At 36.4% G+C, this 21,784-nt stretch overlaps 1 protein-coding gene across 1 annotated transcript in view; it reads left to right on the top strand.

Moving 5' to 3' along the window:
* Nucleotides 1-21,784, top strand: part of CCDC15 (coiled-coil domain containing 15) — a 61,495-nt gene that overhangs the window by 23,615 nt on the left and 16,096 nt on the right. The window contains exons 12-13 of the mRNA XM_082845453.1: nucleotides 4,685-4,777; nucleotides 6,336-6,439. Coding sequence (XP_082701579.1) covers nucleotides 4,685-4,777; nucleotides 6,336-6,439 — 197 coding nt within the window. The remainder of the gene's footprint in view (nucleotides 1-4,684; nucleotides 4,778-6,335; nucleotides 6,440-21,784) is intronic.

Here is a 21,784-nt window from a genome sequence, read left to right as displayed (position 1 = left end):
ATATTCTGGATTCTCTTGCCATCTTTTCTTCTGGGTCCAATTTTGAATATTATATTGTGAGACAGGTTTCTATTAAAATCCTCTGAATAAATGTTGAATATTTATTCAACATTTGAATAAATATTGTTCAAATATTGAATAATGTTGCATATTTTTGTTTGTTTTGGCAAACAGTCAACCTGGTTAAATTCACATTATACGTTCTTTCTCATCTTCTGTGAACAGTGGCTCCAATGTTAGTTCAGGTCTCAAAGCCTTCATTATACTTCTTTAAGTCCATCCCATGCATGCACAGCTCAGGGGTAATTCTGGGATGTGTGCCAGTTCATACACAGAATTAAGGAATCCACTTTTCTAACTCATGCATCTTTTTTTTTGCGGTATGCGGGCTTCTCACTGTTGTGGCCTCTCCCATTGTGGAGCACAGGCTTCGGACACGCAGGCTCATCGGCCATGGCTCATGGGCCCAGCCGCTCCGCGGCATGTGGGATCTTCCTGGACCGGGGCACGAACCCTTGTCTCCCGCATCGGCAGGCGGACTCCCAACCACTGCGCCACCGGGGAAGCCCTCATGCAATTTTTTTAAATTAATTTTTATTGGAGTATAGTTGATTTATAATGTATTTTATAATGTATTAGTTTCTGCTGTACAGCAAAGTGAATCAGTTATACGTATACACATATCTACTCTTTTTTTAGATTCTGTTCCCATACAGGTCATTACAGAGTATTGAGCAGATTTCTGAACTCACTCCTCTTGAGGATACCCACCCCATATACTCTCCAGATACCAAGGGCCACATTTCCTGGAATTTTTAGTTACAATCAGTGAGAGAGAGAGGCTCAGAGTGGGCTTACTCCTTGGCCAGTGCTGGAAGTCCAGTTTTTCTTACTTTTTTGAAAGCAGAAAATTTCATTTTTATTATAGCAAAAGTAAATACAAATAAACAAAAAGAAAAAACCCCCCAAATTCCAGAGATAACCACCATTAGCCTATTGCTATGTATTGTTTTCAGATTTTCTCTATAACAAATAACTTTAAAAATAACAGCCTTATTGAAATACACAATCAATTCTCTTTATTCATAGTAGTTATGTTCTATAAAGTTGCCATAAACACTGAATTTTAGTGAATACTGAACCATTCATTGCTCAACTGTTTTGTGTGAATTTCTGTTTAAAGACACCTTATTTAATGTGTGTTGTCGATTCATTAACATTGTAGTCAGGGCCAGTGTCACTATAGCTTGTGCCTGAACGAAGCTTATCTAATATATGTAAATATTTTCTCCATAAGGCACATCACAGCCTTCTTATGCTTAAGAACACTAGGTAGTGCTTCAGCACTGTGCTTGAGGGATGTTTTAAAGAGCAAAATCAACAAAAAAAGCACAAAAATGCAAAAACCTTTGCACCAAATGTACCTTGAAAAGGATACTTGTTTACAGTATGAAGGCCCAAAGGCAGAGCATCACCGTGTTTGACCTCAGCTTGCAACGTGTAAAACTGACGATTCAGATTTTTCACAGCTCTGTGCATGTCTGCAAGTGACCACAAAAGCACTGCGAGTATTCATTTTGTGATAACAAATACATTTTAACGAATAGGCAAATTCACAAATAATACAGGAGTATTCAAATAATGAGGATTGACTACTTTATATACCATACAAGTAACCCATTTAAAGTGTACAATTCAGTGTTTTTACTATAGTCAAAGGGTTGTGCAGACTTTGCCACAATCGGTTTTAGAATATTTTCATCACTCCCCAAAAGTCATACATACACCCATTAGCAGCCACTCGCTCCCTTTTTCCCCTCACCCCCATCCCCAGCCCTAGGCAACCACTAATCTACTTTCTGTCTCTATAGATTTGCCTGTTCTGGACATTTTATATAAATGGGATCGTGGAATGGCCTTTTGTCACTGACTTCTTTCACTTAGCGTACTGTTTTCAAAGTTCATTGACCTTGTAGCATGTAGTAGTACTTCATTCCTATTCATTGGATAATATTCCATTATATTCATATAGCACGTTTTATTTATCCATTCATCAGCTGATGGACATTTGGATTGTTTCCACTTCTTGACTGTCATGGATAATGCTGCTATGAACATTTGTTTATAAGTTTTTCTGTGATATGTGTTTCCATTTCCCTTGGGTATATACCTAGGAGGGGAATTGCTGAGACTTATGGTAATCATATGATTAACCTTTGAGGAACTGCCAAACTGGTTTCCAAAGTGGCTGCGCTATTTTTCATTCTCATTGGCAGTATCATGAGGGTTCCAATTTCTCCGCATCCTCACCAACACTTGTCATTGTCTGCCTTTTTAATTATAGTTCTCTTAATGGGTGTGAAGTCGTATCTCACTGTGGTTTTGGTTTACATTTACTTGATGATTAATGATGAGCATCTCTTCACATGCTTATTGGCCATATGTATATCTTCTTTGGAAAATTATTAAATCCTCTGTGCAACTTGTAATTGGATTATTTATCTTCTAATTATTGAGTTATGTGAGTTCTTAATATATTCTACTGGATTCTTAATCTACTGGATTCTTAATATATTCAAATCTGTTTTGTGATTTGCAGATGTTTTCTCCTATCCTGTGGGTTGTCTTTTCACTTTCTTGGTGGTTGCCTTTCCTTTGCAGCACAGAAATTTTTAATTTTGAAGTCCAGGTTACTTATTTTTTCGTGGTTTGTGCTTTTGGTGTCATATCTAAGAAACCATTGCCTGATCCAAGGTCATGAAGATTTACTGCTGTGTGTTCCTCTAAGAATTTTATATCTCTTGCATTCTGCAAGGTCTTCAATCCACTTTGCATTAATTTTCTTATATGGTGTTCAGTAGAGGTCCAACTTCATTCTTTTTTGCACTTGGATATCCAGTTGACCCAACATCATTTGTTGAAAAGACTCTTTTTACCCGTTGAATTCGCTCGTCACTCTTGTCAAAAATTAGTTGATTACGGGCTTCCCTGGTGGCACAGTGGTTGAGAGTCCGCCTGCCGATGCAGGGAACACGGGTTTGTGCTCCGGTCCGGGAAGATCCCACATGCCGCGGAGCGGCTGGGCCCATGAGCCATGGCCGCTGAGCCTGCGCCTCCGGAGCCTGTGCTCTGCAATGGGAGAGGGCACAACAGTGAGAGGCCGGCGTACCGCAAAAAAAAAAAAAAAAAAAAAAAAAAAAGTTGATTGTAAATTTAAGAGTTTATTTCTGAACTATCAGTTCTATTCCATTGATCTATAAGTCTATCCTTATGTTAGTACCACACTGTGTTGATCAGTGTAGCTTCGCAGTAAGTTTTGAAATTGGGGAGAGTGAGTTCTCCAACTTGGTTCTTCTGTTTCAAGGTCATCTCAGCTATTCCAGGTCCCTTGCATTTTCGTATGAATTTAAGGATAACCTTGTCAACTTCTACAAAGAAGTCAGCTGAAATTTTGATGTAGATTGCATTAAATCTGTTGATCAATTTGCTATCTTAACAATATTAAGTCTTCTGATTCATTTAGATCTTCTATTTCTTTCAACAATGTTTTGTAGATTTCAGTGTATACAATTTACACTTCCTTTATTAAATTTATTCCTAAGAATTTTTTGATGATATTTTATATGGATTTTCCCCTTAATTTCATTTTCAGATTGTTCATTGCAAGTACCTAAAAATACAATAGAGTTTTGCATACTGATCTTACATCTTGCAACTTTGCTGAAAGATAAATAACTTTTAAGCTAAAAAGATAAAAGTAATTTAAAACTTTTATTTCTAAAAGTTAGAGATCATAATTTGAGCCATATAATGTCCAAGTAAGTGTACTAAGTTATGTCAACAGGCTTTTCTAATAATTAGGGGGGAAATAAGCCCCAGTTTCTTCCCTGCCATGTCAGTTGATGGCTGTAGTATTTTCAAGCTTTTATTCTCTAAACTCACACCTTTCAAGAATATGTATAAATTGAAAATGATTACAGATTTGAGATGTTAAGGGATCTAGTTTTATATCCTGGATTCAGTCCCAAGCACACACTCATGATAGAGTGATTTCAAGTGATCAATTTAGAAGGACTTTCATTCTGAACAATTTTGATCTGTCATTAGTTCATTCTCTTTTTTTTTTTGGCTGTGTTGGGTCTTTGTTGCTGTGTGCTGGCTTTCGCTAGTTGCGGCGAGCGGGAGCTACTCTTCATTGCAGTGTGCAGGCTTCTCATTGAGGAAGCTTCTCTTATTGCGGAGCATGGGCTGTAGGTGCAGGCTTCAGTAGTTGTGGTGTGTGGGCTCAGTAGTTGTGGCTTGCGGGCTCTAGAGCACAGGCTCAGTAGTTGTGGCACATGGGCTTAGTTGCTCCATGGCATGTGGGATCTTCCCGGACCAGGTCTCGAACCCATGTATGTCCCCTGCATTGGCAGGCGGATTCTTAACCACTGCACCACCAGGGAGGTCCCCATCCATGTTTTTGACCTGGATATTTTCTTTTCTTTATTGTTTTTGTTTGATTAATTTCTTTCTTTTATTCTTTCTTAAAGCTTTGTTCTTTTATATTTGTTTAAAAAATTGTTTTTATCCAGTTGAGCTCAAGATTGCAGGAGAAAGGAATCAGTAGATGAAATTATCAAAAACATACGTAGGGCTAACTTTTGGCAATTTTGTCTCTTTGTGTGACTGGACTTTCTAACAGGTTGGTGGTGAATATCAATCAGGATTGAACACTGAATTCCAAACTCCACTGGCACTTCAGTCAGGAGTAAGTCAAGAGGAAGACAAGAAAGAGGTATGTAGTGATAATGGCTTTTGGACATCAGTGTTTCTACTATAATAGTATATGTGAGATTGGAAACAATTTGTTGTGTCCTAACACATTAAGAGCTAGTACTACAAATTCCATAGATAAAGGCACAAAAGTTGCTTGACTCGTTTTAATATGTTGAACTTCTCTTCTAAGCTTCTAGGATTTAGGGTACCTTGATGTGAAATCAGAGAGGTGATCCTAGTGAGTTTCTTCAGTTAGTGTATATTTGCCATAATAGCTAATGTAAGGAAGAGTTTTAATTTGTGACTTCCTTTTTTTCCTTTTCAATCTAAAGTTAGTTTAAATGAACAGTTTTTAACACTGGCCATGCACCAGAATCAGACATGGAGCTTTTTTCCAAATACAAATGCCTGGACCCAAAGCGGATATACTGAATCAGTATCTTAGGTAGGTTTGGGGCATCTGTGTTTTAAAAAAACACCACAGATGATTGTGATGTATTTCAATATTGAGAACTGTTATTATAGTTTTAATAATTTTTACCAAAAAGACACAAGCTACTCTAAGGACAAAAACATGTCTGTGTGTATACTAGTGCTTTTTGAGTAGCTTGTGCCCTTAAAAAGAATATATAAATTTGGAAGTATGAACAGATCACGCACAGGGTAGTAGCATTTGCTTTTTTTTTTTTTTTAAAAATTATTTATTTATTTATTTTTGGCTTCGTTGGGTTTTTATTGCTGCACGCGGGCTTCCTCTAGCTGTAGCGAGCAGGGGCTACTCTTCCTTGTGGTGCGCGGGTTTCTCATTGTGGTGGCTTCTCTTGTTGCGGAGCACGGGCTCTAGGCACGTGGGCTTCAGTAGTTGTGGCACGTGGGCTCAGTAGTTGTGGCTCACGGGCTCTAGAGCGCAGGCTCAGCAGTTGTGGCGCACAGGCTTCATTGCTCCGCGGCATGTGGGATCTTCCCGGACCAAGGCTCGAACCCATGTACCCTGCATTGGCAGGCAGATTCTTAACCACTGTGCCACCAGGGAAGCCCCAGCATTTGCTTTTATTATACTTGTTCCCTTTAAAAGTATGATGCTCTGATATTCCTCAGTCTTCCCTCCCTCCTCCCACCATATTAGGCTAGGCTTAGAGTGTGCTTTTGTAGTGTGGTTTTAATTTTGGAAAGTTAAAGTGACGTTCTGTTATAAAATACCTCTTATATTCTTTCTTTGGTTCTGCTTCTGTGGTACTTACTACTTGGGAACACAGAGTAAATATAGTATGTATCTTATCATATTAAATATAATCATTTCCTCAAGGGCTATTGACAACTGACCATGCTAAGTGCAAACTAAATTAGTACTTCTTTCTCTGATTTGTCTGTTACATCTAATAGCTATGTGCTTGAAAATATAAATCTCTTGCTATATGTGATATTATCCTGAGTCACCATAAATAGAAGGAAATTAAGGACTTAATTCCCTGTGACTTTTGTGTCATATAGTTTTCTTGTCTATGGCACAAGGATTTTCCTTTCTTGGAAAGTCCTCTGAGAACGGAATCTTAACAATTTTAACTTCTTTTCTTTAGCGTCAAAAGCAGTACCTGAGATATAGACGACTTTTCATGGATATTGAAAGAGAACAAGTGAAAGAACAACAGAGGCAAAAAGAACAAAGGAAGAAAATTGAAAAGTAAGTTCTTTGATCCTCATTGTGAGCCTTAAATTCCCAGTTAAGATGATTTTGGAAGCTAGGTTTTAGAAATAATCAAGCAGTGGTTTTACCTTCTTATCCAAAGTGGAAACAACTGTTTTTGATCTGGGTCGTAGTATTAAAAGATGGTTAAGAGCTATGTGTTTTTAATAGACTATTTTTGGGAGTAGTTTTAGGTTCATAGCAAAATTAAGCAGGAAGTACAGAAAGTTCCCATTTACTCCCTGCCCCTACACATGGACTGCTTCCTCCACTGTCAATATCCTGTACCACAGTGATACATTTGTTACAACTCATAAACCTACATTGACATATCATAATCTATATTTTACATTAGGCTTCAGTCTCAGTGTTGTACATTATTATAGGTTTTGACAAATGTATAATGACATGTATCTACAAACGTAGTATCATACTACGTTTTATTGACCTAAAAATGTTCTGTGCTCTGTGTATTCATCTCTCCCTTCCCCCAGCCTGTGGCAACCACTGATCTTGTTACTGGCTCCATTGTTTTGCTATTGGGTTGGCCAAAAGGTTCGTTTGGTTTTTGTATAAGATGGCTCTAGTAGCACTTAGTTGTCTTTAACTTCATTCAAAATAAGTTTGTTAGATTGTATGTGACAGCTGTCATATCAGCGTGCATTTAAAAAAAGACTTATCAAAATTGGTGAATTTTTGTGTAGCCATTTTAATATTGAAGATGGAAGGAAAAAACCAATATTTTTGGCATCTTATGCATTATTATTTCAAGAAAGGTTAAATACACAACCGAAATGCAAAAAAAAATTTGTGCAGTATATAGAGAAGGTGCTGTGACTGATCGAACATGTCAAAAGTGGTCTGCAGAGATTTGTGCTGGAGATTTCTTTCTGGATGATGCTCCACGGTCAGGTAGACCAGTTGAAGTTGATAGCAATGAAATCGAGACATTAATTGAGAACAATCAACATTATACCACACGGGAGATAGCCGACATACTCAAAATATCCAAATCGAGCGCTGAAAATCATTTGCACCAGCTTGGTTATGTGAATCGCTTTGACGTTTGGGTTCCACATAAGTTAAGCGAAGAAAATCTTCTTGACCGTATTTACGCATGCGATTCTCTACTTAAACGTAATGAAAACGTTCCATTTTGAAAACAAATTGTGAGGGGTGATGAAAAGTGGATACTGTACACTAATGTGGAATGGAAGAGATTGTGGGGCAAGCAAAATGAACCACCACCAACCACACCAAAGGCCAGTCTTCATCCAAAGAAGGTGATGTTGTATATGTGGTGGGATTGGAAAGGAGTCCTCTATTATGAGCTCCTTCTGGAAAACCAAACGATTAATTCCAACAAGTACTGCTCCCAGTTAGACCAACTGAAAGCAGCACTCGATGAAAAGCATCCAGAATTAGTCAACAGAAAACGCATAATCTTCCATCAGGATAACACAAGACCTCAGGTTTCTTTGATGACAAGGCAAAAACTATTACAGCTTGGCTGGGAACTTCTGATTCACCTGCCACATTCACCAGACACTGCACCTTCGGATTTCCATTTATTTTGGTCTTTATAAAATTCTCTTAATGGAAAAAATTTCAATTCCCTGGAAGCTGTAAAAGGCACCTGGAAGAGTTCTTTGCTCAAAAAGGTAAAAAGTCTTGGGAAGATGGAATTATGAAGTTGCCTGAAAAATGACAGAAGGTAGTGGAACAAAAGGGTGAATACATTGTTCAATAAACTTCTTGGTGAAAATGAAAAAATGTATCTTTTATTTTTACTTAAAAACCAAAGGCACTTTTTGGCCAACCCAGTATTTTCAGAATATCATATAGCTGTAATCATACAGTATGTAGCCTGTTCAGACTGACTTTTTCCCCTTAGTATTATGCATTTAAGATTGCTCAAATTCCTTTTCATGGCTTGATAATTCATTTCTTTTTAGTGCTGAATAATATTCTAAAATCTGGATGTACTACAGTTTATTTATCCATGCACCTACTGAAGGATATCTTGGTTTCTTCCAAGATTTGGCAGTTACAAATAAAGCTACTATAAGCATCCATGTGCAGGTTTTGTGTGGGCATAAATTTTCAACTCCTTTGGGTAAATATTGAGGAGTACATTTGCTGGATTGTATGGTAAGAGGATGTTCACTTTTCTAAGAAACTATCAAACCTTCCTCCAAAATGTACCACTTTGCAATCCATCAGCAATGAATGAGAGTTCCTGTTGCTCCACATCTTTGTCAGCATTTGATGCTGTCGGCATTTTGAATTTTGGCCATTGTAATAGGAGTGTGTGTTATCTCGTTATTTTAAATTGCATTTCCCTGATGACATGATGAGGAGCATCTTTTCATATGCTTACTAGCCATCTGTATATCATCTTTGGTGAAGTGTCTGTTCAGGTCTTGGGCCCATTTTTTAATTGGGCTATTTGTTTTCTTATTCTTGAGTTTTACGGGTTCTTTGTATATTTTGGATAATAGTACTTTATCAGATGTGTCTTTTGCAAATAATTCCTCCTAGTCTGTGGCTTGAATTCTCATTCTCATGACATTGTCTTTTGGAGAGATGTTTTTAATTTTAATGAAATTCAGCTTATAATTATTTTTTTCATAGATCATACCTTTGATATTATATCAAAAAGTCATTGCTGTACCCAAAGTCACCTATATTTTCTTTTGTGTTATCTTCTAGGAATTTTGTAGTTTTGTGTTTTACATTTAGCTTTATGATACATTTTGAGTTAACTTTTGTAAGGGGTATAAGGTCTGTGTCCGTATTCCTTTTTTTTTCACACAGATATTCAGTTGTTCCTATACCATTTGTTGAAAAGACTATCTTTGCCTCATTATATTGCCTTTGCTCCTTTGTCAAAGATCAGTTAAGTGTATTTGTGAGGGTCTATTTCTGGGCTCTCTGTTCTGTGCCATTGACCTATTTGTCTATTCTTTTGCCAATACCACACTGTCTTAAAAGGGAAATGATGCCTGTAAGAGACTCACTTTAACTTTAAGGACACACATAGGCTGGAAGTGGAGGGATGGAAAAAGATATTCCACGCAAATGCTCACAAAAAGAGAGCAGGGATACCTATCCTTGTATCAGAAAAAATAAACTAAGTTAAAAAAGAAGGGTCACAATAGACAAAGAAGTCACTATATATGATAAAAGGATCAATTCATGAAGATGACATAACGATTGTAAATATCCAACATCGGAGCATCTAAATATAAAGCAGATATTAATAGAACTGAAGGGAGAAATAAACAATACAGTAAAAGTAGGAGACTTTAATACCCCCCTCTCAACAATGGATAGATCATACAGAAAGAAAATCAATAAGGAAACAGCACTTTTGAGTAATACTATAGACCAAATGAATCTATACACACATATACAGAACATTTTATCCAACAGCAGCAGAAAACACATTCTCTTCAAGAACAAACAGAACATTCTCCAGGATAGATCATATGTTAGGCCACAAAACAAATCTTAACAAATCAAGAAGATTGAAATTATATCAAGCATCTTTTCCAAACACAATAGTGTGAAACTAGAAATCAATAATAGGAAGAAAATTGGAAAATTCACAAATACATGGAATTTAAACAACACACTCCTGAACAAGCAGTGGACCAAAGAAGAAATCAAAAGGGAAATTTAAAAAAATCTTGTGATATTATGGGATATGGCAAAAGCATTTCTAAGAGGAAAGTTTATAGCTATAAAGAGAAAAGATCTCAAATAAACAACCGAACCTTCCACCTGAAGGAACTGGAAAAAGAAGAGCAAACTAAGCTCAAAATTAATAGAAGGAAGGAAATAACGATTAGAGCAGAAATAAAGAATAGGGAAAAAATAGAAATGATCAGCAAAACTAAGAATTGGTTTTTGAAAAGATAAAACAAAATTGAAAATCCTTCACTAGATTAACCAAGAAAAAAACTCAAATAAATAATATTATAAGTGAAAGAGGACTCATTATAACTGACACCACAGAAACACAAAGGTTTATAAGAGACTACCATTTACAATTATATGCCAACAAATTGGACAACCTAAGAAAAATGGATAAATTTCTAGAAACATACAACCTATCAAGACTGGATTATGGAGAAATAGAAAATCTGAACAGACCAATTGCAAGTAGGGAGATTGAATTAGTAATCAAAAACCTCCCAACAACAGTTGAGGAGCAGACAGCTTCACTGGGAATTCTACCAAACGTTTAAAGAGAAATTAACACTGATCCTTCTCAAACTTCCAAAAAAATAGAAGAGGAGGGAACACTTCCAAACTTATTACGAGGCCAGCATTATCCTGATATCAAAACCAGACAAGGACACTACAAGAAAAGAAAATTACAGGCTACTATCCTTGATGAATGTAGATGCCAAAAGTTTCAACAAAGTATTAGCAAATTGAATCCAACAATACATTAAAAGGACCACACTCCAGGATCAAGTGGAATTTATTCTAGGGATGCAAGGATGGTTCAAATCCACAAATCAATCAGTGTGATACACCATATTAACATAATGAAAGATAAAAATCATGTGATTGTCTCAGTAGATGCAGAAAAAGCACTTGACAAAATTCAACATCCATTCATGATAAAAACTCTCAACAAAGTGGATATAGAGGGAACATACCTTGACATAATAAAGACCATATATGACAAGTCCATAGCTAACATCATACTCCATGGTGAAAAGCTGAAAGCTTTTCCTTTTAGGATCAGGAACAAGACAAAAACGCCTATTCTTGCCACTTTTATTCAACATAGTACAGGAAGTCCTAGCCTGAGCAGTTAGTCAAGAAAAATAAATAAAAACATTAAATTGGAAAGGAAGAATTAAAAGTGTGACTATTTACAGATGACATGATATTATATACAGAAAACCCTTAGACTCCACCAAAAATCTGTTAGAACTAAATGAATTCAGTAAAGTTGCAGGATACAAAATCAATTTACAAAAATCTGTATTTCCATATATTAACAATGAACTATTGAAAACAGAAATTGAGAAAACAATCCTATTTACCATAACATCAAAAAGAATAAAATACTTAGGAGTAAATTTAACCAAGGAGGTGAAAGATCTTTACACTGAAAACTATAAGACATTGTTGAAAGAAATTGAAGAAGACACAATTAAATGGAAAGATATTTCATACTCATGGGTTGGAAGAGTTAGTATTGTTAAAAATATCCATACTACCCAAAGCAGTCCACAGATGCAGTCCCTATCAAAATTCCAATGGCAGAAATAGACAAACAATCCTAAAATCCATATAGAACCACAAAAGACCCTGAATAGCCAAAACAATGTTGAGAAAGGAGCACAAAGCTGGAGACATCACACGTCCTGATTTTAGACTATATTAAAAAGCTATAGTAATCAAAACAGTGTGGTATTGACATAAAAACAGATACATATATGATGGGACAGAATAAAGAGTTCAGAAATAAATCAATTAATTTGTGATGAGAGAGCCAAGAATATGCAATGGAGAAAGGATAGTCTTGTCAATAAATGATGTTGGGAAAACTGGACAGCAGCATGCAAAAGAATTAAATTGGACCCCATCTTACACTATCAAAAATCAACGCAAAATGGATTAAAAACTTGAACTTAAGACCTGAAACTGTAAAACTCCTAGAAGAAAGCACAGAGGTAACCTCCTTGACATTAGTCTTAATAATGATTTTTTGAATATGATACCATAAGCACAAGCAACAAAAGCAAAAAAAATCTAGTGAGACTACATCAGACTAAAAAGCTTCTGCACAAAAAAGTGAAAGGGAATTGTATGAAATGAGAGAAAATATTTGCAAACCGTGTAACCGATAAGTGTTCATATCCAAAATATATAATGAACTCACTCAACCCAATAGAAAAAAAAATTTTTAAATGCACAAAGGACCTGAATAGACATTTTTTCCAAGAAAACATAAAAATGGCCAACAGGTACGTGAAAAAGTGCTCAACATCACTAATCATCATGGAAATACAAATCAAAGCCATAATGAGATACTACACCTATTTGAATGGCTGTTATCAAAAAGACAAGACATAAGGGCTGGCAAGGATGTGGAGAAAAGGGAACACTTGTGCATTCTTGGTAGGAATATAAATTGGTATAGACATTATGGAAAACAGTATAGAGGTTCCTCAAAAAATTAAGAGTAGAACTACCATATAATCCAGGAATTCTACTTTTGGATATATATCTGAAGGAAATTCAACCACTATTTGAAAGAAATATGTGCACGCCTATGTTCATTGCAGTATTATTCACAATAGCCAAGACATGGAAGCTGCCTAAGTGTCCATTAACAAGTGAATGGATAAAAATAATGTGGTGCAAATATAACAGAATATTATTCGGCCATGAAAAAGAAGGAAATCCTGCCATTTGTGACAGCATGAATGAAACTTGAGGGCATTATACTAAGTGAAATAAGTCAGATAAAGAAAGGCAACTACTTTATGACCTCACATGTTAAATCTTAAAAAGTTGAACTTACAGAAACAGAGAATAGATTGGTGGTTGCCAGGACTTGGTGGGTGGGGGAAATGAGATGTTGGTCAAAAGGTACAAACTTTTAGTTATAAGATTAATAAGTTCTGGGATCTAATAATGTACAGCATGGTAACTATAGTTAACAATACTGTATTATATACTTGACATTTGCTAAGAGACTAGATCTTGTATGTTCTCATCTGTCTTTCTGTCTGTCTATCTAGCTATCTAAAATTATTGGTATACATTGTATACCTTAAAGTTACACAGTGTTTTTTGTCAATTATATCTCAGTAAAGCTGGGAAAAAAATATGAGTTCCAAGGCAAGGACCTACCGTCTTATCTGGGTCTGAGAGTGATTCTGCATTTATTCAGCAGATATGAATTTGGCATCTTTCATATCCTGACACTGTCCTAGGCACAAGCAATACAAAGATACATAAAATGTGGTTTCTTTTCTTGAAGAATTCATAATCTAGGGTGGATGGGGGAAGAATTGTATGCAAATGGGTTATATAATTATTATAATAGAAGTAAGTACAGAGTCCCTGAGAGCACAGAAGAGGGATTACTGCTTTCATATGGAGTGTTAAAGAAATTATTACATTTCACTTGGACCTAGATGGATAAATGTATGTTTACTGGGGAAGTGGATAAGGATGGTGAGGTAGAAAAATCAACAAAAACTGAGTCAGGGTGGAAGGAAATAATAGTATTCATGCAGAGTTTTATAATTTACAAGGGCTTTCATATATTATCTTGTTTTATTGTTTCAACAATAAAACAAATGTTTGTTGAATGTTAAAGCCTACCACGTGGCAGGCACTGTACTGAATGCTGAGGATATGCAATTTGCATATGTGGCAGGATAGTGGTTCATAGCACAAATTAAGAATCAAATAGTCTTAGGTTTGAATTTTCTACCTATTGGCTATGTAACCTTGAGCACAGTTCTTCATGTGGATGAACTTCTTCATGTGGATGAACTTTTTTTTTTGAAAATTTTTTGGAATTTTTAAATTTAATTTAAATTATTTTTTTATACAGCAGGTTATTATTAGTTATCTATTTTATACACATCAGTGTATACATGTCAATCCCAATCTCCCAGTTCATCCCCCCACTCCTCACTGTCCCCCTCTGGTGTCCATACGTTTGTTCTCTATGTCTGTGTCTCTGTTTCTGCTTTGTAAACTGGTTCATCTGTACCATTTTTCTAGATTCCACATATATGCGTTAATATACGATATTTGTTTTTCTCTTTCTGACTTACTTCACTCTGTATGACAGTCTCTAGGTCCATCCACGTCTCTACAAATAACCCAATTTTGCTCCTTTTTATGGCTGAGTAATATTCCATTGTATATATGTACCACATCTTCTTTATCCATTCATCTGTCGATGGGCATTTAGGTTGCTTCCATGACCTGGCCATTGTAAATAGTGCTGCAGTGAACACTGGGGTGCATGTATCTCTTTGAATTATGGTTTTCTCTGGGTATAAGCCCAGTAGTGGGATTCCTGGGTCATATGGTAATTCTATTTTTAGTTATTTAAGGAACCTCCATACTGTTCTCCATAGTGGCTGTATCAAGTTACATTCCCACCAACAGTGCTAGAGGGTTCCCTTTTCTCCACACCCTCTCCAGCATTTGTCGTTTGTAGATTTTCTGATGATGCCCATTCTGACTGGTGTGAGGTGATACCTCACTGTAGTTTTGATTTGCATTTCTCTGCTAATTAGTGATGTTGAGCAGCTTTTCTTGTGCCTGTTGGCCATGTGTATGTCTTCTTTGGAGAAATGTCTATTTAGGTCTTCTGCCCATTTTTGGATTGCATTGTTTGTTTTTTTAATATTGAGCTGCATGAGCTGTTTATATATTTTGGAGATTAATCCTTTGTCTGTTGATTCAGTTGTAAATATTTTCTCCCATTCTGAGGGTTGTCTTTTTGTCTTGTTTATGGTTTCCTTTGCTGTGCAAAAGCTTTGAAGTTTCATTAGGTCCCATTTGCTTATTTTTGTTTTTATTTCCATTACTCTAGGAGGTGGGTTAAAAAAGATCTTGCTGTGATTTATGTCAGAGAGTGATCTTCCTATGTTTTCCTCTAAGAGTTTTATAGTGTCCGGTCTTACATTTAGGTCTTTAATCCATTTTGAGTTTATTTTTGTGTATGGTGTTAGGGAGTGTTCTAATTTCATTCTTTTACATGTAGCTGTCCAGTTTTCCCAGCACCACTTATTGAAGAGACTGTCTTTTCTCCATTGTGTATCCTTGCCTCCTTTGTCATAGATTAGTTGACCATAGGTGCGTGGGTTTACCTCTGGGCATTCTATCCTGTTCCATTGATCTATATTTCTGTTTTTGTGCCAGTACCATATTGTCTTGATTACTGTAGCTTTGTAATATAGTCTGAAGTCAGGGAGTCTGATTCCTCCAGCTCCATTTTTTCCCCTCAAGATTGCTTTGGCTATTTGGCATCTTTTGTGTCTCCATACAAATTTTAAGATTTTTTTGTTGTAGTTCTGTAAAAACTGCCATTGGTAATTTGATAGGGCTTGCATAGAATCTGTAGATTGCTTTGGGTACTATGGTCATTTTCACAATGTTGATTCTTCCAATCCAAGAACATGGTGTATCTCTCCATCTGTGTCATCTTTGATTTCTTTTGTCAGTGTCTTATAGTTTTCTGAGTACAGGTCTTTTACCTCCTTAGGTAGGTTTATTCCAAGGTATTTTATTCTTTTTTTGCAATGGTGAATGGGACTGTTTCCTTAATTTCTCTTTCTGATCTTTCATTGTTAGTGTATAGGAATGCATGAGATTTCTGTGCATTAATTTTGTATCATGCAACCTTACCAAATTCATTGATTAGCCCTGGTAGTTTTCTGGTGGCATTTTTAGGATTATCTATGTATATTGTCATGTCATCTGCAAACAATGACAGCTTTACTTCTTCTTTTCCAATTTGTATTCCTTTTATTTCTTTTTCTTGTCTGATTGCAGTGGTTAGTACTTCTAAAACTATGTTGAATAAGAGTGGCGAGAGAGGTCATACTTGTCTTATTCCTGATCTTAGAGAAAATGCTTTCAGTTTTTCACCATTGAGAATGATGTTTGCTGTGGGTTTGTCCTATATGGCCTTTATTATGTTGAGGTAGATTCCCTCTATGCCCACTTTCTGGAGAGTTTTTATCATAAATCGGTGTTGAATTTTGTCAAGAGCTTTTTCTGCATCTATTGAGATGATCATATGGTTTTTATTATTCAATTTGTTAATATGGTGTATCACATTGATTGATTTGCATATATTGAAGAATCCTTGCATCCCTGGGATAAATCCCACTTGATCATGGTGTATGATCCTTTGAATGTGTTGTTGGATTCTGTTTGCTAGTATTTTGTTGAGGACCTTTGCATCTATATTCATCAGTGATATTGGTCTGTAATTTTTTTTTTAGTAGTATCTTTGTCTGGTTTTGGTATCAGGGTGATGGTGGCCTTGTAGAATGAGTTTGGGAGTGTTCCTTCCTCTGCAATTTTGTGGAAGAGTTTGAGAAGGGTGGGTGTTAGCTCTTCTCTAAATGTTTGATAGAATTCACCTGTGAAGCCATCTGGTCCTGGACTTCTGTCTGTTGGAAGATTTTTAATCACAGTTTCCATTTCATTACTTGTGATTGGTCTGTTCATATTTTCTATTTCTTCCTGGTTTAGTCTTGGAAATTTATACCTTTCTAAGAATTTGTCCATTTCTTCCAGGTTGTCCATTTTATTGACATAGAGTTGCTTGTAGTAGTCTCTTATGATGCTCTGTATTTCTGCAGTGTCCATTGTAACTTCTCCTTTTTCATGTCTAATTTTATTGATTTGAGTCCTTTCCCTGTTTTTCTTGAGGAGTCTGGCTAAAGGTTTATCAATTTTGTTTATCTTCTCAAAGAACCAGCTTTTAGTTTTATTGATCTTTGCTATTGTTTTCTTTGTTTCTATTTCATTTATTTCTGCTCTGATCTTGATGTTCTTTCCTTCTACTAACTTTGGGTTTTGTTTGTTCTTCTTTCTCTAGTTCCTTTAGGTGTAAGTTTAGATTGTTTATTTGAGACTTTTCTTGTTTCTTGAGGTAGGCTTGAATTGCTATAAACTTCCCTTTTAGAACTGCTTTTGCTGCATCCCATAGGTTTTGGATCGTCATGTTTTCACTGTCATTTGTCTCTAGGTTTTTTTTGGTTTCCTCTTTGATTTCTTCAGTGATCTCTTGGTTATTTAGTAATGTGTTGTTTATTCTCCATGTGTTTGTGTTTTTTAAGTTTTTTTTCCCTGTAATTGATTTCTAATCTCATAGCTTCATGGTTCAGAAAAGATGCTTGATATAATTTCAATTTTCTTAAATTTACTGAGGCTTGATTCATGACCCAAGATGTGGTCTATCCTGGAGAATGTTCTGTGTGCACTTTAATTCTTCTAGGTATTTGTTCTTTAATTTTTCTAGGTCTTTGTTAAACATTTCTTGCATCTTCTCGATCTTTGTTTGCCTCCATTCTTTTTCCGAGGTCTTGGATCATCTTCACTATCATTATTCTGAGTTCTTTTTCTGGAAGGTTGCCTATCTCCACTTCATTTAATTGTTTTTCTGGGGTTTTATCTTCTTCCTTCATCTATTACATAGCCCTCTGCCTTTTCATTTTGTCTTTCTGTGAATGTGGTTTTTGTTCCACAGGCTGCAGGATTGTAGTTCTTGCTTCTGCTCAAGTGTTTTGATTGGATAAAAGTGATGAATGCTGCACTCTCTGCCTAGCAGAGAAAAGGGTAAACTCTTTCTGGTCATAGATAACATAATTTGGAGCCTGTAAAAAATTTTAAAACAATATTATTCAGTCAAAATTTTCTAGGCATGTCAAGAGATAGGACCAGATAACCAAAAGCTAACAGAAGCAGGCTTACAGATGCCACAGATACTGGTGTTATCATACAAGGACTTTAAAACACTTGATTAATATCTTTAAGTAAATAGAGGAAAAGATGGAGAAAATAGATGAAAATATGGAGAATTTCACCAGAGAACTGAAATCTTTAAAATAGAATAAAATAGAAAGTCTTAAATTGAAAAAATATGATCTTAAAATATGCACTCCAGGGCTTCCCTGGTGGCACAGTGGTTGAGAATCCACCTGCCAATGCAGGGGACATGGGTCCAAGCCCTGGTTCAGAAAGATCCCACATGCCACGGAGCAACTAAGCCCGTGCACCACAACTACTAAGCCTGTGATCTAGAGCCCACAAGCCACAACTACTGAGCCTGTGTCCCACCCCATGACTACTGAAGCCCATGCGCCTAGAGCCCGAGCTCCACAACAAGAGAAGCCACCGCAATGAGAAGCCCGTGCACCACAACAAAGAGTAGCCCCCGCTCGCCACAACTAGAGAGAAGCCTGCATGCAGCAATGAAGACCCAACGCACCCAAAGATAAATAAATACATAAATTAAAAAAAAAAGAATTATCTTTCACTGATGGAAGTAAATCATTTTTTTCTATTCTTTCTGATTTTCAATTTTTTATCATTAGCATATTTGATTTTGGGAGCCTAAGCAATATCTATATTGTAAGGGACCCCTTGCTGAATATCTTGTTTATTTTGCTATAGAGAGTACAAAGACTTCTGAAATTTTTATGTAGCAGTCCACTGGTGAGAATAGTTTTCCTGTGAGGTGTTTAATAGTTCCTTTGGTATGTTTTTATTCTCACATTTTTTTCCCCTTTGAGATATGTTATAATACTCTTGTCCTAAAAGCAACTTGACAAAAACTGCTGCAGTAAAAAAGTGTGTGTGTGTGTGTGTATTTTGGATTGGGGTTAGAAGAGAGAGCCTTGGAAGAATCCTCATGAGGTTGTCTAGGGTATCCTTTAGGCAGAATTCTATTTAAATATTTCAAGGATCTTTTCTATTCTTAATATCCTTTAGGATTGTAGTTATATTGATATAATCTCCCAAATAACAATTTCAGAACATAAGGACATTGGCTCTCGGACGTTTGTTCCTATATCTAGGCCAGATGTGTCTTACTATAACCTAGTTATTTTGCCATAATTATGATCTGATCTACATCAAAAAAAATCTCTTTTCTGTGGTGCCCATATATAAGCGTTTTTACAGACTCATCAGGCAAAATACAGAATGGAAATTTCAGTTCATTTAACTGAAGCCAAGACATCCCTGCTGTGGGTATTTTATGTCTACCTTAAATCGTCTTATGACATCCCTACCACATGGCATAGTCGGTGGGGAATTCTTCTTTAGCTACACTGCTGACCTTCTATGAAAGCTTTTCTACTTAAGGCTTTTGTTTTATTGCCATTTTCTCACCAGATAATCTTTTTCTTCTTGTATTTATACCCTTGACCTCAGAAAAAATATGAAGGTCTCTGTCTTACAGATGGTATCAGAACATTAAATCTGTTGTCATTGACAGTTTGCAAGTAATTAAAATTTATTTTTTGCTTTTTCCTTGTTGAAGAAACTAAATCATGTATGCCTTCTTTGCATTGGGGTTATATGTTTTAACTTAAAGACAAAAGCCATTTTAGCAACATTCTAAAGTAAACATATACCTGCTTTCTGAACCGGGATTGTTAATAACCACTTTACCTCACCCAGTTGTTATAAGAATCAAATGATATGTTTTCATTCATTCACTTAGCAGCTACTTATTGAGCATCTATTAATTGGTAGACATGATGCTAGATTTAAGAGTTGCAAAAAATGGAGACATGATCCCACCCTTCAAGGATCTTACTAGATAGATTTCACTGACTAATGGGGAGACAGATAAATGAATAGGTAATCATAATACCATATATTAAGTATTACAAGACAGTATAGCAAGTGATTAAGAACATGGGGACACATGTGTTGAAGTCCCAGTTCTGCTGCCTACCAGCTCTGTGACTTTGGGCAAGTTACCTTCTATAAGCCCCAGTTTCTTCTCTATAAAACAGGGATAATAATGATATATACCTTAGAAAGTTGCTGTGAGGATTAAATGAGGTAACATAGTAAATGAGCTTAGTATAGAACCTGGCATGTAGTATATGCTCAATAAATGTTAGTTGCCAAATATTTAAGGGAAAAAATAATACCAAGTTTTATATAAAATATTCCAGAGAATGGAAAACAGGGAATACTTCCCAGATAATTATAGAAGACAGTATAACCTTAATACCAACCTGTCATGGGTATTACAAGAAAGCAATGTTACAGACTAATTTCTTTCATCAACATAAATGTAAAAAATCAAGTAAAATATCGGTAAAATAAAGTCTTTCTTCTTATGTCATTAGAAGGAAAAAATTTCAAGAATGTCTGAGAGCATGGAGACTGTGTTTCGAAATCAAGTGTGAAAAAGGCCCCCCGTGGGGCAGAGCTGTTCAATCACACAAAAAAAGAGAGAAGTCAGTCCGGCAGGAAGCCTGGCTGGGATATAAATTGCCCAGGGCCAGGGCATGCGTCAAGGCTGCTGCTGCTGGTGCTCGGTCCATTTTCTCCAGGACAGGGAAGGTTTCCTGGGCTGAGTTGCGAAGGGTTAGAAGAAGAAGTATGAGACAAAATTGGAATTGGACTGGGGAAAAGAGTAGATTCTAGGCAAAAAGAATAGCACTGTAAAAGCAGTAACTCCTGAAAGAATAGGACACTTCTGAGTTGGATGTGATTGGAGCTAAAGGAATGGCAAGAAATAAACCTTCAAAATGAGGAAAGATCATAAAGAACTTTGTACGTCATGAGAAGGAATTTGGATTTTATCCTGAAAACAGGAGCCGTTTAGAGGCATTGTGAGGAATAGATAAAATGGCTAAGACTAGATGTTAGGGTATTATTGAAGTAATATAGAGAAGATGAGAAGTGAAATTAATTTTTTAAAGGTTATTAAATATTAAGCCCTTACTGCATGTTAAATGCTTTACATAGATTATTGTATCATTTAATTGACATACAGTCCTGCAGGGTAGTGGTGGCCACCATTCATTGAGTGTTTACAATACGCCAGACATACTGTTGGGTGTTTTAGAGGCATTAGCTCATTTGCCTACTTCAATAACTGTATGAGGTAAATTTTATTATTCTTTTTATTTTACAGATGAGAAAATGAGCCCCAGAGAGGTTAAGTAATTTGCCTAAGATTAAGATCACACTTAGCAATGGCAGAACTGGGATTCAATCCCAGATTTATTTGACTCAATCACCTAAGCACTTTTTTTTTTTTTTTTTGCTGTACGTGGGCCTCTCACTGTTGTGGCCTCTCCTGCTGCGGAGCACAGGCTCCGGATGCGCAGGCTCAGCGGCCATGGCTCACGGGCCCAGCCGCTCCGTGGCATGTGGGATCTTCTCGGACCGGGGCATGAACCCGTGTCCCCTGCATCAGCAGGCGGACTCTTAACCACTGCGCCACCAGGGAAGCCCCACCTCAGCACTTTGAAGGCTGTAACTTCAGTAAGTTATAAGTCAAGGCCAGGAAGGCAGCGAGGAGGAGGCAGTTTTAAGAGTGAAAGAGAGAGAATTAATAAAATATTGTCAGAGGAGAATTCAAGGATAAGTCCCAGGTTTATGGCTTAGGCCACCAGGTAAATGGGGTACTATGAAACATTTTCCAGGAAGGAGGTGGAGGTGGAGAGGATAAGTTTAGTTTGGGGCATATTGGATTTGAAGTTCTTAAAGGAGATCCAAGTAGAGTGTCCAGTAGGAAATATTATTTTTAGTATTGATTTCAGAAATCACTAAGGAAGAATACTATCAGAATCAAGA

The sequence above is a fragment of the Leucopleurus acutus genome (genome assembly GCF_964270905.1).
Source record: "Leucopleurus acutus genome assembly, chromosome: 8".
In the NCBI taxonomy this organism is placed as follows: Eukaryota; Metazoa; Chordata; class Mammalia; order Artiodactyla; family Delphinidae; genus Leucopleurus; species Leucopleurus acutus.
This window is presented reverse-complemented; position numbering and strand designations above follow the sequence as displayed.